The sequence below is a fragment of the Rhinoderma darwinii genome, chromosome 2, assembly GCF_050947455.1.
Source record: "Rhinoderma darwinii isolate aRhiDar2 chromosome 2, aRhiDar2.hap1, whole genome shotgun sequence".
In the NCBI taxonomy this organism is placed as follows: domain Eukaryota; kingdom Metazoa; phylum Chordata; class Amphibia; order Anura; family Rhinodermatidae; genus Rhinoderma; species Rhinoderma darwinii.
This window is the reverse complement of record NC_134688.1, coordinates 72,458,191-72,475,002: the sequence shown is the minus strand read 5'-3', so window position 1 is coordinate 72,475,002 and position 16,812 is coordinate 72,458,191. Positions and strand designations below refer to the sequence as shown.

Here is a 16,812-nt window from a genome sequence, read left to right as displayed (position 1 = left end):
GCTATGTATGTGTGTCCGTAGCCGTCGGATCCGTATTTATGGACAGTAAAAACCCCTTACGATCGTGTGCATGAGGCCTTGATGCTTCCTTTACTTCAGGGTTTTTAAGTTTCACAAAATGTTTTAGCAATGTATATAAACGGCCAGATCCTCCTGCATGATTTTAGGTTGACGTGACAAAAAGTCCAATTTGGCCATCACGTGTATGCCTGAGGTTCATGAAATTGCCCTGTCCTGCTATTTTGGCTGATCTGCTAAAGGGTAACTAAACGTTCAAAAAAACCTTATAGTGACATGTGAGGAGTTTTTGATCGATGGGGGTCCAAGCACTGAGACCCCCACCGATCGCTAAAGCTAAGCGGCAGAAGCGCTCAGGTGAGCGCTGTGCTGTTTCAATTCTTATCTGCTTTTCTTGGGAAGCCGAGCAAGTGGTGTACGGGCTCAATAGAAGGTTTATGAGCCCGTACACCTCTCACTCAGCTTTCTGAGAAAAACAACAGAAGCAGCACATCGCTCACACGAGTGCTTCTGCCGCTCGTTTTAGTGATCGGTGGGGGTCTCACTATGACATGTCAAAAGTGTTTTGAAAGTTTAGTTACCCTTTTAAGTTACAGTCCCCAATGGGCTGATGTGTTTGCAAGGTCTGTTATCTGATGTATGCTGTTTGCAGTGTAATGGGTACTAGTGCTTTGCTAGGGTTGTTTTGTACAATAGTTCATAGATCATCGTGCCCTATATATTGCATTGGCTTCATACTATGTGTTGTTTTACTAAATTAATTTTCTTTTCTTTTTTTGTAGCTGCTGCTGCTCCAGGGAACCTGCTTGCTTCTCCACATGGAAACAATTCTTCTGCTCCCCCAACACCTTCTGTAACACCTGCCCCAGCTTCTCCTACTAAAACAATAAACCCCCCATCCACTCCTACAACTCCACATTCAGGAATGAACATACCTACTCATCTAACAGCATTTTCAGGGCAGGGTTCATCTTCAATGGCATCTCCTAAACCATCTACACCCACTCCAACAGTAATTAAAAGTGCTCCAATGTCCCCTAGCACACCTCCAACATCAATCCCTACAGTATTCTCTGGTCTTTCATCTACATCCATTCTAACACAACCAATTTCCTCCACACTCTATGGACCCAGTAATGCAATGTCATCTTTGTCACTCCCAGGACTTCCATTTTCAGCCACATCTTCTACAACCACTGTAAGCAATGCCATGATGCCATCCATATTTGCTGGTCTCCCACTGCCCTTAAATCCTGCTTTCCAGGGTATGGCTAGTCCAACTCTGTCTGATATTGCTGGAGCTGCAGGACAAATAGGCAATCCTTTGCTGTCTGTTTTAAAAGGATTTTTAGCTTCGAATGATCCATGTTTAATAAATTCACCTTCAATGTCTTCAGTGCCTGCATCTGGACTGTTGTCATTATCAAGTCTTCCAAATGCAGAATCTGTCTCTGCATTAAACAAATCTTACACTCCTCCATGTTCAACACCTACACCTCAGAGAACCGGCACTCCAGGATCATCTATGTTTTCAGGCTCCTCTTCACCTGCATTATCAAATCCCATTTCTACATCTGCATCAATACCAGGGCAACCTTTGTTGGCCACCCCGTCTCCTCTTAGTTGTGCATCCATAGTTCCACAAGCCCAGAATACATCCACTTCCATCTCTGAACAAAATCTTTCATCTTCTCCATCAGCCACTAACATCTTGGTTAAAACTGAACCAGCTAGTCCATCACCTTCTGCTTTCAAGGGTCCATCACGTTCAGCAACGCCTTCTCATGGTTCTCTAGGGTTGCCTCCAGGCTTAGGTCATGTTTTTTCATCAGGACCAGGCCTGTCTAATTCATTGAATCCAGGATTGTCAGGGCTTTCCTCAATCAATGGAAACATAGGCAACCCAAACCTATCTTCATTAGCTTTAGGTTCCTCTGCAGGAATTCCTCCAGTTTTTCCCGCTTTCACTTCATTGTCCAATGGATCTCCATTTGCAGGAAGCCCAGTCCTTACTCCATGTTCCATGCTGACATCTTCCAGTACTGTAGCTTCTGCAGCCCCACCTTTAACGTCAGCGGTGTTCCCCGGGCTTTCTGCATCTGCCGCAGCAGCCGTCTCTCAATTTCCATTGAACCTATCCACCGCAGTCACTTCACTGTTTCCTGTACCACAGGGACCTTTGGTCTCCTCAAATCCATCTTTTCCTGGTTTCTCAGTGTCTAGCACACCAGTAGTCAACTCCGCTCTACCTGCTCTTCCATCCTTCCCTGGACTCCAGCCTCCCTCTACATTGTCAGCAGTTCCTCCAGTGCCAGCAACTGTTCCATCTCCAGCGTCTGTTCTACCAGGATTTGCATCTGCCTTCAGTTCCAACTTTAACTCTGCCCTTGTGGCACAAGCTGGGTTAGTAATAATATATTTTTATTATATTGGTTTTGTGTTATTTAATATTTCATTTGATTGATGTCAACTAGTGCTGGGCAATTATGACCTAAATCAAAATCATGATTAATTGAACATGTAACCTCGATTACTGAGCGATTATTTAGCCCACACCCCTTTTTATATACCACACCCCCTATCTGCATGCTACGCCATTGATATAATATTTATCCCCTGAGCCTGCTGTATACTATTGTATATAGTATACCTCCTGACACTGCCCCCCCACACAGTATATTTCCCCCAGAATGCTCCCAACGCAGTATATTGCCCCACAGCTGCCCCCACACATTTTAATGGGCCGTTAACTGTCTCCCCACAGTATAATACCCCTAGTTGCCCTACAAAAGTATAATTCCCCATAGCTGCCCCCACGCAGTATAATGCCCCCATAGCTGCCCTCCACACAGTATAATACCCTCATAACTGTCCTCCACACCGTATAATGCCCCACATAACTGCCCTCCACTCAGTCTAATGCCCCCGTAGCTGCACTTCAGAGTATAAAGTCTTCCATAGCTGCCTCCACGCTGTATAATGCCCCCACAACTGCCCCCAATAGTGCCTGATAAAAATAATGATATACATACTCCCCTACCCCCATTCCAATGACGAGTGGAAGAGATCCCTCTGCTCCTCTGGTCTGTGCAGCTCGGCACAGACAGGAGCGATGACGTCACTGCCTCGTGTCCAGCAAAGCATAGTGATAGATAGAGCAGGGATCTTACGGTGCCCTGCTCTCCCATTGGATTAGACTGTATCTGCGTCCTGAAGATGCAGATACAGTTTAAACCAGGAGAAAATAATTGATAAAACCAAATATGCAAGATGACGTCGATTAATTGTGCTGAATTTCGATATTTTATTTTTTGCGAGTAATTGGCCAGCCCTAATGTCAACTTCAAAGACTAAAATGCCATTCATAGTTACAGGAAATGTTCTCCACCCGGATTTTTTTTACACATGAAATGAATGTTTGTATGTGCAAATAACAAAGTGAAGCCTTGTCTTGACAAAAAACATATTTACTTCCTTGCACAATCTTGTATTTTGGGCAGTGGTGCGGGGGAGGGAAGAGTAACTCAATTTTATCTTTGCTGGAAGTTTCTTATCATGTAAGGCCACGGTCACACAACTTAAGGCCCTTTTACACTGGGCAATTATATGGCAGACAAGCGTTCATAGAATGTCAGGGCAGCGATCAGCAGATGAACGAGCAAACGCTCGTTCATCTGCTGATCGTATAGTTTAAAAAAAGTTAAACAGGGAGATGTGCTGCCGACATAATAATAATGTATGGGGACAAGCGATCGGAGTAACAACCGCTCGTCCCCATACGTAGCTCCTTAATCCAGGAGCTGTCTCGTTGATCAGCACTTGTTGCATCGACCAAAATTGGCCGGTGTAATAGGGCCTTTAGGCGCTTACATTGCGCATCCTATGCAAGTGAAAGGGGTATTTTGGATTTCAATATACACATTCCTGTATTCTGCTGAGAGGTAAGCTGCTGTCGGAGGTGTCTGGCAGGACTTGTCTCCTTCCCCATTGAAATAATGTTTAAGTATTGTTGTTTAATAACTCATGATTTGGTTTTTTCCCCACAGGCCTGCAGCTTTTCCTCTTCTTTCTCTCTCTGGTCTTCCTGGATTTCCCCAGAGTCCCTCTCAGTCATTGCAGGGACTCCAGCAGAGCGCAGCGGCAGCAGCTGTGGCACAATCCGCGTTATTACAGGTACGTTTCTGGGTATATTTCTTAGGCCCCCTTTGTCTGACGATACAGTTTTGTTTCCGTGGAACAAAAACGTCAGAAGGAAACTGATGCCAGTACTGATCTCATGCTTTCCTACGGGAGCGGTTTTGGCATAGGATACATCAGTTGTGATGCCAGTGCTTTCCTGTCTATGTTGCTGTTTTTTTTGTATCTATTTTTGAGAAAGCTAACTCCCATGGGGGGTGTCACCCAGCTTTCCCGGAGGGCTGAATGTAAAAATCTTCTCCGCTAAATAATATATCACCTGTTCCAATTTCACTCCACAACTAGGTATATTTGTTATTTAAGAGTGCCGGAAACATGGGTGACAATGCCCGGTCTAAATACTATGCTGGTGGTCACCCAGCTTTCCCATAAACTGATTAAACTAAGGGCAACTTGGCAGAAGAGGACCACTCAGGGGCTCTTGAAAATTGAGATATTGTCTCAAACTAGCTCTTGTAAATAGCAGCAGATGATGTGATCTGGTTAAGGACTGGCAGCTTTGCCTCCCTTCTCTGTAATGACACATGCCCATACTTGACCCAGCGAACCTCATCTCGTTCTGCCCTCAATATAATTCCCATCAGGCTATGCTTTTTTTTTTTTGAGTGTGTGTTTTTATTACATTTAAGTTTCTCATTGAATTGGTTTTTTTTTTCAACAGGCACATTCAGCTTCTGCCCTGGAAGGATTTTCAGCGCAGGCAGATGCCTTTGCCGGTTTTCCCACCGGTCCTGGTACACCATTTCCGCTTCAACCGGGATTGCCCCAGCGCGGCTGGCAATAATGGGAAATTCTTCCAGTCCTCGACTTGTCACTGTTTTTAGAGTCCTGTTAGGTTCTGGAATTTTTACTTTTAAATAAGACTTGTCTCTAAGGGTTTTGTATTGTAATGGGTAGATATTACCTGGCACAGATATCATGACAATATTAGTCTAGGGGTCTAATTTATTTTTACATTTTTTTCTAGTCATTTTTATATTTTAGTTCATGAAATGTAGTATACCTCACACCTTTTTGGTGAGTTTTAATAATGCATGTAATTTACCTCCTAATGATTTTTACAAAATTTCACAGAAATGTTACAGGTTTAGTCCTAGTTTTTAAAACCGGTCGGTATATATTCAGTGTTGGTTATTTTTTTGGGAGATCAGTTTAGAAATATCCTCATAGGATTGTTGGACATTTTGCACCGTATAGATCACACCCCGCTGACATAGGATAGACTATGTCACTATGGCCGACCGCCTTATATCTGGTCAACACTAAAGCCGGCCATAGACATGAGAATTGTCTGCTATCAAATTACATTAGCTGAATGGGCATATAAGTTGATTAGGGGGAGCAGAAATAAGAGGGCGCCAGACAAATCTTTGGACAAATTGAAAGCCGACTTATCTGACCCCTGTTGGCAGAAATTGGGCAGATGTTGTGTCAGTCACTATTGACATTACATTGTTTGCAGATCCTGCTGACAACAGCCTCATATCTATAGCAAGGTTTAGGTTGGATTCACATGCGGCATATTTTTAAGTCCCAAGTTTAGCCGCAGCAAATCCGCCGCATAAACTGCATGTTTTACATGTGGATTTGGATGCGGATTTGTCTTGAGAACTCCACCATTTGCATTTTGTCTATATAATGCAGCTTCTCTACCCCTCCTCGATCTCTTGGCAAGTAGTGGCAACGAGAGGTATCATTTTATATAAAGTTGCCAATTCACAATTGTACCCGCTAGTTGAACCGTCTTCTGTCCTTGTGACAGGTTAACTTTCACTCTTCTACAGCAAGTATAGTAACTAATAACCTGCTTGGACATTAGAAGCCAGGCATTGGTGGGATCGAGGTTTATGATACAGGTTAATAACGCAATCGCCACTAATTTAACGTATTAGGTGGTAGGTGATTTATCAGTTTGGTTTCCATGTGACACTATTGCGATGATAGATGAGATAATGGACCGTTCTAATGAAAGGAACATTTGATTAATTACTAGGAACTGTAATGCGGACTTCCGACTATTTGTACTAATGTATCATCTTTTGGTTTTTTTGTACATAGTATTGCGTTTGTTATCCAGCTGGGTGGTGGTCATTGCCAGATCATGTATAAGGCAACCGTTGGGTGCATGTATTGGTAATTTGTCACTCTTGAAGGACTCTCACGGTCATGTAAAGTACGAAGGGTGGTTTGCCAAATTCTGTCTGCCCACTAATCACCCTGAGAGAGCGCCAGAGCCATATACAGAAAAGCAAACTACAAATAATGATACGATGTGAATGTGAACTATATTTTGCAGATTTGACAAAGACCTTTTAAAGGAAAGACTTATCTTATATGTGAAGGGGTAAAAATGGCATGTGTTTTCTTGTGTTCATATATTAAGTATTTGACAATATCCAATGTAATTCTGCAATATCTTTTGCCCTAGTTTTACAATGGAAGATACAGTATTATCAATTGTATGATATGGGGAAAACACTGGGGTTATGTCAGGATGTAGTTTAAAGAAACGCAGCATGTCCTAAATATGTAGTGGATCTGTGTTCTATTTTGTTCACTATAGGGTAACCAGAACTCCACAAAGCCCATACAAATGGATCCATGAACATGGGAAACTTGGGTATAGAGGGCTGTGAGCCCACGAAGTAATGAGAAACTGCAACTTGTGTCTATATACACTCTAGAGGATGAATACAAGAGCAGTTTTCACCATTTTTCTTATATAGTAGCTGACTGAAACTTCCGGCAAACAGTTACCTTTTATACGAAATGATCCTTTAACGTTTATCATTAGTTGCCTGAAGGACCATAGGGTCCAGCGTTCTTGATATGAGAATCACACTATTCCCAGGATTGGTATATTGCAGCTTTTACATTTTTATTAAGGAGTTTTAATCTTGACCTCAAACTTAATATAATGGTATAGTAGTGATGTAGACTAATTTATTACACTAGTGTGGTGCCACCATTCTAAAACGTTGCCATTTAATAGTAATTGATACATGGATGCAATGATCACCCTTGGATAAATGTAGTATTAGGGCTGATTAAAGATAATCTGTTACAGTAGGACACTTAATATAATCATGAAGTATGCCAGGTAATGGCCAGTGTGTAGGGGCTAACTTTAAAGAGTTGTCCCATCATGACAACCCCTATCCATATGCTGTATTAGAGCATATGTATGTCATAGATTGGGTCACACGCTCTGCACCCCCCTCTTTTTGCAAGAACGGAGAGCCACTAATGAGCATCTGAATGGCCACCATATAATACTACATTTTCCTTGTAGTGGCCACCGCTGCAGAGGGAAATGTCTTGCAAGACGACAGAGTTGTCGGTAGCCCGATTAAAATGGGTTTTCTGTGGTGAGGCAACCTCCCTAAGGGGCACAGACTATCTTTTTTTTACTCATGCTACTATGCAGGCTGTGTGTCATAGCAGTAAGGGCTCATGCATACGATCATATTCAGGCTTCGTATCACACAGATGCCAAAAGTTTCGACATCCAAATCTTCGGACCTTGGCTTTTTATCCTAGGTGCTCCCAGGTCATTAGAAGCCATACTTTACTAGTAAAATACATGTCCTGCTATGATGAATTATCCAAAAAATACACCTCAATGTATTTTACTTGACGAGTCGGTTACCCACCTTGCATACAAGTATACACAGACACCTCTTCTTATCCACATCATCCTCCTTCCCTTTTTTCCATGTCTGTTAGTCTTGTGTGTTCCTCCCATACCTGTGCCATCTGCATATTTTGATTAGTACACAAGGGAAGAAACGACTACACTGCTGTAGGAGTTTTGTGACCGCCTAAATCCACCTTGGGTGTTGGGCTCTATTTACATTATGTCTGAGCTTTCCATCGGATGTAAATGTTGGGAGTATTGCCCGACATATACCTTTTGACATATGGTACTGTATAGGCATACGGTGGCATATGATGACACCCGTAGACTCCCGTATTAAAGCAAAACTAAAAAACAGTATTTCGTACAGTATGCGTCTTTTTGCGGGATGCCTCAGCTTAGGAAAGTGTAGTTAACTATGCTTTTCTATACAGAAATTTTTTTTTTATATCAGCCTGACCGAGGCCAAGAGGACACTCTTTTGGTCTCCGTCGGGTGAGTGGTGCCCTATGAATACGTCAAAACACAGTGCTCAAATGTTATGTGAACAGAGCCTTAGCAATGCAATCTCAAACTCTTAGATTTTCTATTCATTTCAAAGGAGGTCACAGTCTGGAAAGAAACCGCTATCAAATCCGGATAAAACATGCAATTTTTATATGAAATTCTAGTGTTTTAATAGTGCAATTCTACGAGAATTTTTTAATAATTAATTGTAAAATCCTTTTCATGAAATTGTTTTAAAATCAGAATGAATCATGTTGGGAAATGCATATAATGAAATAAGATGAATGCAACGTTGTTCTGTCCTGGAGAAACCTTATTGAACGTCGTCTGCCAGTAAATGAGGAGCTAAATCAATTCTGAAAATTCAAGTTTTTAACTGACCTAGTTTTTCCTGTATGTCTTGTTACTGGAATAAGCGGTGTTCACATAACATGGTGCATATATACGTACAGTTGTCTATATACTGTACTGTGCTGACCACCATCTGGCTGTCGTACTAATGTGCTTGGGAATTTTCCGATGTTATGAAATGAATGATCTATTTTTAAATGCTTTGTGTAAAATATTTCTGTCTAACACATCATGGTTAATAAATGTAAAACCTTTTCAAACATGTAGTTGTGTCCTGTGTATCTACTATGGCTTGTCTTTATCAGATGTTTGCACCTATTATTACAGATTAGGGCCTGTTCACATCAGCGTTGGCTTTTCGTTCCGGGGTTCCGTCTGAGGTTTCCGTCGGGTGAACCCCGCAACGGAAAGTCAAACTTGAAACCACAGCTTCCGTTTCAGTCACCGTTAATATCAATGGTAACGGAAACATTGCTAATGGTTTCTGTTCGTCACCATTCCAGCAGGTTTCCGTTTTAATGACGGAATCAATAACGCAGTCGACTGCACTATTGAGTACGTTGGAAAAACGGAAACCTGCCGGAATAGTGACTAATGGAAACCATTAGCAATGTTTCCGTCACCATTGATATTAATGGTGACTGAAACGGAAGGTGTGGTTTCAGTTTGACTTTCCGTTGCGGGGTTCACCCGACGGAAACCTCAGACGGACCCCCGGAACGGAAAGCCAGGCCCTAATAAAACTTTCACTATTCGTGACAGCTACGTTAAACTGCTGGCCATACATTAAGATATAGGTGTCGCTAACAGGTCTTTCCTGACAGTGGTCCCCGCCACTGCTTCTCATACCTTGCTTGGCGGCCGAGGCCTCCGACGTTCCTCTGTCATCTATGGCTCATGGTCGATGGGTTATTAGTGCGTGCGCACGCTCTGGCCGCCTCTTAAAGGGACAGTGTGTGCGAAATTCAAAAGTAACCCAACCACCCCTTCTGCTTCCCAGGACTACTTAAGCCACCTTCACCATCTCCAAAGTGCCTGAGCAACGTTGTATGTTCCGTATCCTGTGTTCGTGACCAGCCCTGTATTCTGGGTCCATAACCAGTCCTGTGTCTGCGACCAGTCGGTATCCTGTGTCCGTGACCAGTCAATATCCTGTGGCCGCTTCCAGTAACCCAGCACCAGCTTGTATCCGTTACCTGCAATCTGACTGAATCCAGCTGCCACCAAGGTACCATCTACCAGAGATGGTCCTACACCTGTCTGGCCAGCAGCTACTCCGTTACAGCGTAGTAGCCCAGTGGATCCACAACCCCATTGGACGTTACAAGCCGCATTTGGACATACAGTTCCCCAGCAGCGACTGACCATGTCATACTTGTTAGCGGCTTTCTCCCCTCATAGGGCATATGGATGGGGCTTGTCTTATGATGATATGGGATTAGCTGAATTCGCATGTCATTTCACTAAGGACAGTCAGGTACGCCACTGGCACCACTTATCTCCAGGGCAGATAGAAACATATGGGTTAAATTGAGTTTGACTGACTGCTAGGCGGTACTCTTACACATATCTATGTGTGCAGAAACTTTTGAAATTAGCAGGATTCACCAGTTAAATATCGGATGTGTATAGCTAGCTTTCCTGGTCATTCTTATAAAAGTTAGGCATATCTCAAAAATGTTGTCCAAGGGGTATATAGATGCCCTAGAGGACAGTCCCCTTTCTCGTGACTATGCCTCTATTAATCACAGTTGAGAGCCGCTGCAACGAGCCACTCCTACTTTGAAGGACTCAGCATGACCAAGTATTACTTGGTCGCCCATTCATTTAAATGGGCGTTGTCATGCCACATTAGTCTGCGATAACAGCTGTTTGGCAAGGGTTTCACGTGCTGTGATCAGCTAATTGTCAGCAGGTCCTCATTTAGAACAGGGATTGTCCAGATATACGGAATAAGCCAAAAAGAAATGTAATAGCAAGAGCTGTGGACCTGCCATCACGCTTAAACGGCCGGGATCGGAGGCGACTCCGAACTGCAGATCCTTTTCCTGGCAGTTAATATGAGCCTAGAATATTTAATAGGAATCAATGACCGCAATTGTGAATGTACCAGATTAATAGGTTACTTCACCTTCAAGAGTGCTGGCATATTGCTAGGATATGTCATTAATTCATGATCGTTGGGGGTCCATGGCAAGAACTAAGGGGCAGTTTCCCCCTTCCGCAGCTTTTCTGTACAGGATCCCGTCCAGCTCTGTACAGGGAACTGCACCAGTTTAAGTTAGTTAAAGGGGTTGTCCATTTTTTATTTTTTCTATTCAGTTATTTATAGAATAGGAAATAATACAGATTTCTAATATACTTGTATTTAAGATTCTGCTCACATACCTTTCTCATATCATTTGTCTCTAAAAAATAAAAAAATGGTATAGCCCACAGATTTGTCCATAAAAAAAGCACCCAAAGGATAACTGAATGGACAGTCATGTGACCACCGGCATTCAGGTAACACTGTCCAGGTATAGAACAGGTTAATAATAGATTATCGAGGAGCAGAAGTTATAAAGTATTTCTACCTACAGCAACATCTCATCATCATGTCAGTCAGTGTCTGTGTATGAGAAGCCCTTAGGGTCAGTTCACACAGAGTTTTTTTTACACGTTTTTTTGCGTCGGAAAATGCACCAAAAAAACGTTGAAAATGCCTCCCATTGATTTCAATGGGAGGCGGAGGCATTTTTTCCCACGAGCGTAAAAAACATCTCACTGGAAAAAGAAGCGACATGCCCTATCTTCGGGCGTTTACGTCTCTGACCACCCATTGACATCAATGGGAGGCAGAGAAAGCGTATTTCGCTGTGTTTTTTGTCCGTGCCTCTCAATGGCCGCGGGCGAAAATGTAGTGAAAAATGCGGCAAACGGTGTGCAGGTAGATCAAATTCCAGATGGAATTTTGAGGCAGAATTTTGTGCCTGCAAAAAAACTCTGTGTGAACATAGCCTAACATTCTTCTCACTGTCTCCGTGTGTGTTGTTTTTTATAACTTTTACTTTATTAACAACATGACAACATCTCAGAGACTGGCAGTTATTTCATAAATCATCTAGAGGCAGTGAATCAATTGTTTATCATTATTCCAACATTAGTCCTATTCACAGAGCCCATGTTGCCCCAACATATATACTAGTCCTTCTCAATGAATTAGAATATCATCCAAAAGTTAATTTATTTCAGTAATTCAATTCAAAAAGTGAAACTCCTATATTCTATAGATTCATTACACACAGAGGGATCCATTTCCAGCATTTTTTTCTTGTAATGTTGATGATTATGGTAACCGTTAACGAAAAAAAAAATTTAGTGTCTCAGAAAATGAGAATATTATATAAGCCTAATTTCAAAAATTCTTTTTAATACCGAAATGTTGGCCTACTAAGAACTATGTACAGTATATGCACTCAATACTTGGCCGGGTTTCCTTTTGCATGAATTACTGCATCAATGCGGTGTGGCATGGAGGCGATCAGCCTGTGGCACTGCTGAGGTGTTATCAATGCGGCATGGCATGGGGGCGATCAGCCTGTGGCACTGCTGAGGTGTTATCAATGCGGCGTGGCATGGAGATGATCAGCCTGTGGCACTGCTGAGGTGTTAATGCGGCGTGGCATGGAGGCGATCAGCCTGTGGCACTGCTGAGGTGTTATCAATGCGGCGTGGCATGGGGGCGATCAGCCTGTGGCACTGCTGAGGTGTTATCAATGCGGCGTGGCATGGGGGCGATCAGCCTGTGGCACTGCTGAGGTGTTATCAATGCGGCGTGGCATGGAGATGATCAGCCTGTGGCACTGCTGAGGTGTTATCAATGCGGCGTGGCATGGAGGCGATCAGCCTGTGGCACTGCTGAGGTGTTATCAATGCGGCATGGCATGGAGGCGATCAGCCTGTGGCACTGCTGAGGTGTTATGGAAGCCCAGGTTGTATGATAGTGGCCTTCAGCTCGTCTGCGTTGTTGGGTCTGGTGTCTCTCATTTTCCTATTGACAATACCCTATAGATACCTCCACCAACAAGGACATCTAGGCATATCCTAGCAATAGACCATCACTTCTAACGGTAGGAAAACCTCTATTACAGGGGTATTCTTATGACACAAAGTAATGGCATATCACTAACATTTGTCATCATTTTGCGATCGATGGGGGTCTGACGGCCGGGACCACCAAAGATCCCTAGATTTAAGAGACTAGTGCTGCTTTAGCGCAATGCCCCTTTTTACGTGCCCCTTGGCCGTGGCCACCAAGTGAAAGGGGGCTGTGCTGCAGTTCCCCGCACAGTCGGTGGCCATTAGTGCTGCTATTCATGGAATATTTGAGATGGGGATGCAGCGCTAAATCAGTGCTGTGGCCCCTTCAAGCTCAGGATTGGTGGGGATCCCGGCAGTCAGACTCCCACCGATCGTAAAGTGATGACATATCCTAGAATACCTCTTTAATACAGTAATATTAGTAGCTCAGGCTCTGGGCACACTACGCTTGGCGTGTACGACGTCCACACTAAATGTGTCCATAAGGTGCCATTAGTCTGACTGAAGCCAAAAGAGTATTTTTGGTCTCCATTGGGCTGGTATACATCAGTCATTGACGGCCGGAATTTGGAGCTGTTCTTCATTGGATTCAATGAAAAACTGCTCAAATTACGTCCAAAGAAGTGTGCTGCACTTCTTTGCCGAGGCTGTTATTTTACGCGCCGTCTTTTGACAGCGACGCGTAGAATTACAGGTCGTCGGCAGAGTACGTCGGCAAACCCATTCAAATGAATGGGCAGATGTTTGCCGACGTATTGGAGCCGTATTTTCAGGCGTAAATCGAGGCATAATACGCCTCGTTTATGCCTGAAAATAGGTTGTGTGAACCCAGCCTTCTAGTCTATGGGTGACGTATGCGATAAACAGATACCTAACAGTGGCATCCGTCACCCATAGACTTTACATATACATTTACATTTAAGGTATATCAATAAACTCTATGGGTGATGGATGCCACTCTTATAGCATTCGTCACAGCCTATGTTTAACATATGTTGGGATATTTTGCCGACGTATATGTTAAACGTAGGCCAAAAACGTGATTTGCGCAAACCCTCAGACAATACAAGTTGTGTAATAATGAAATGCTATGTTGTTGTTGTTTCCTTCATATACTTTTACATTCTATACACAAGTTTAGTTTACTATTATTATGACTGACATTCTATTGCAATAAAATGCCTGTAAAAATAAATGTTAGTTGTTGGAGGACTCACAACGTTAGGATCTTAGCAATAATGTTCTAATATAGTCAACAAACCAAACAGAACAAACAGCAGAGCTCAGATAAGGTTCTTACTTATCAGTAACACGTGACCATGCGCTGGTTAATCTCCTACTGTATCGGTGAGTTTACCAATACCAAGCGAGTCCGAGAAAACTCTCTCAGAAGTCATGAGGAACAATGAGTCCCACCAAGAAAGTAATAAACCGCACTCACGTCTTGTTGCAAAAGGTTTAGTAACTTTTAATCCAGTCGTGCAACATTTCGGCTCAACCGCCTTTCCCAAGCACAGCGAAGACACAAGTGAACACAGTATATAAAGGTCTAATATACAGCCCAGTGGTTGGAGCAAATAAATCATATGTAAATAAGAAGTGTATCATAATTCATCTCATAAGGCCGCTATCCAGGGTCTTAATATCAAACATTGCAGAAATGTAGAAAAGTAAATATATAAATGAATGTATATTAAAGAGGTTTTCCTATAATCAATATTTATCACCTATCCACTGTATAGGTGATAAATATCTGATTGGTGGGGGTCCGACTGCTGGGACCGCCACCGATCACGAGATTGGGTTTACTAAGCCGTCCCTGTGAGCCCCATAGGAATGGAGCAGTACTACGCATGCTCAGCCACCACTCTTAATTTCTATGGCGCTGCCGAAGATAGCGCTCGACAGCCCCATAGAAATTAATGGAGCGGTAGACTCACAGGGATGGCAAGGTAAGGCCGTTCTCGTGATTGGTGGAGGTCTCAGCAGACGGACTGCCACCAATCAGATATTTATCACCTATACTGTGCATAGGTGATAAATATTGATTATGGTACAACCCCTTTAAAAATATATTAGGGGGTCAAGTACCTCAGAAATGTAGAGCATTGTTCATGCCTGTCCGTTCGGCGTCTGGAAGTAAGCTACTGCGAATGTCTACACAGACAGTTGCAAATTCTTACATCTATGCCATACTCGCGGTTGCCACAAGAGGCAGACAACCAACCGCACATGCTCCAGAGAGCTATCACATGATGAGTAATACTAGATCCTACCACTAGGGACTGATATTGGTGCATGCTCAGTGGAGCTTAAAACCAGTGGATTATTGTGCTCCAGGGAATAATCCATCACAACACAGGAGGCAGTCAATCGCGTATGCTCAATAGAGCAGGAGAGATCCAGCAATCAAATGATTGATGAAATGAAGTTTTATCATTGTCTGGGCATACATATTTAAGCTGCAGTACATAGTGTCTGATACTGGTGGTGATATTTAGCAGATCATGGTAAACTTTGCATAACACTTTCTTCCGGGCCAATGTATAAATAATACAGAGGTGTCCGTTGTGTTTACATCTTGCCATATAGATGGACCCAAAACCAGAGCTTATCTATAGAAACAGGGCTATCCAGCCCAACGAAACAAAGAGGGACAATGAGTGCTGGATTCTAACACTGAAGTGAATGTGCACATGCTAAGGGTATGTTCACACGTAGTTTTTTCAAGCCTATTTCTTAGCGTAAACGCCTTGAAATACGCCTGGAAAAACACTGGCAAAACAAATACAAACAGCTTCCCATTGAATTCAATGGGAAATACACTGTGCTGTTCACATGAGGTCTATTTTTACCCTGCAAAATTAAAAAAAAGTCTCGTAAAAAGAAGCCACGTAAAAAGAATTAGCATGTCCCTTCTTGAGGCTTTTTTTTTAGCTGATTTTCCATTGACACTATGAAAAACGCCTCAAAAAAAGCCTCCGAAGAAGCTTCATATAAAAAAAAAACAGAATTTTCAGTTTTTATAAAAAAAATGCCTTGGAATCAGAGGCTGTATTCCCTTGAAAACAGCTCCGTAATTTTCAGCCACTTCTTTTTAAACGTGTGAACATACCCTTAGTTTTGGTGTTTTTATCCATTGCTCTCAGAAAACTGCAGCTTTGGCGGCAGGGTGCCTCAAATTTACACCACAGAATGTCCTTCCCTGTGCTTTTATATCACATTTAATATACATTTTTCCACTTTCAGCCATGCATAGTAAATGTACACCACTGGCAGCTGAGCCTCAATACCCGACGCCTTACATTTATTATGCAGCTGTGATCACACTGGCATAGCAGTTGGGGTTGGCATTCAGGGCCCTGGGGCAATGTCCAGGATCAGTGAAAAAAAAATCTGATTCCTGGCTCTTTAACATTAGAGATGCCACAATCACTGTTGCTCAAAAGGAGCTTCCTTTGTCACGCCGTCATCAGCCCCAGCCATGGGCCTAAAAAGTCCCTTAGGGCTGTCCTGAGATAATTCCGGTAAGTTTTCTATGTATAGGCTACATTTGAATATATAGGTATTCCAAATCATTCTAATAAAAAAATTAAAGTAAAAAAAAAAAAGTTTATTAAAGTAACTGTAATAAAATAAATTTACATAAGTAAAAAGTAATAAAATAAATGCAATTATTTTTAAAACATAATTATTTTAAATGCAAGTCATAAAATGTAAAAAATCATAGACATATTTGGTATCCTCAGCACACCGTTACACCCCGTACAATAAAGATAACATGTAATTTTGCTAAAAAAAAAAAAATGGTACCATAAAAAAATACTTCTTGCATTACCACGCAAAGCCCATGGACAAGAGGGGCGCTGCTTCTGGAAGAAAGCAGCAATTTTTTTCGGATCTCATACAACTCCTGTAAATCCACCATCCACATATCAACCTCATATCGAATGACTGTCAGACATGTTGGAAAACCCAGTGGATATATGAAATGCAACTGGCCTTGTGGTCATTTTTTA

The 16,812-nt window shown here is 42.5% G+C and overlaps 1 protein-coding gene across 2 annotated transcripts in view; it reads left to right on the top strand.

Moving 5' to 3' along the window:
- The window catches only part of PROSER1 (proline and serine rich 1), a 41,474-nt gene extending 33,185 nt beyond the window's left edge, over positions 1-8,289 (top strand). For both annotated transcript variants that reach the window (XM_075851748.1, XM_075851747.1), the window contains 3 exons: positions 801-2,421; positions 4,065-4,191; positions 4,877-8,289. In XM_075851748.1, coding sequence (XP_075707863.1) covers positions 801-2,421; positions 4,065-4,191; positions 4,877-4,999 — 1,871 coding nt within the window. In that variant the 3' untranslated portion in view covers positions 5,000-8,289. The remainder of the gene's footprint in view (positions 1-800; positions 2,422-4,064; positions 4,192-4,876) is intronic.
- Positions 8,290-16,812: the final 8,523 nt, after the last annotated feature.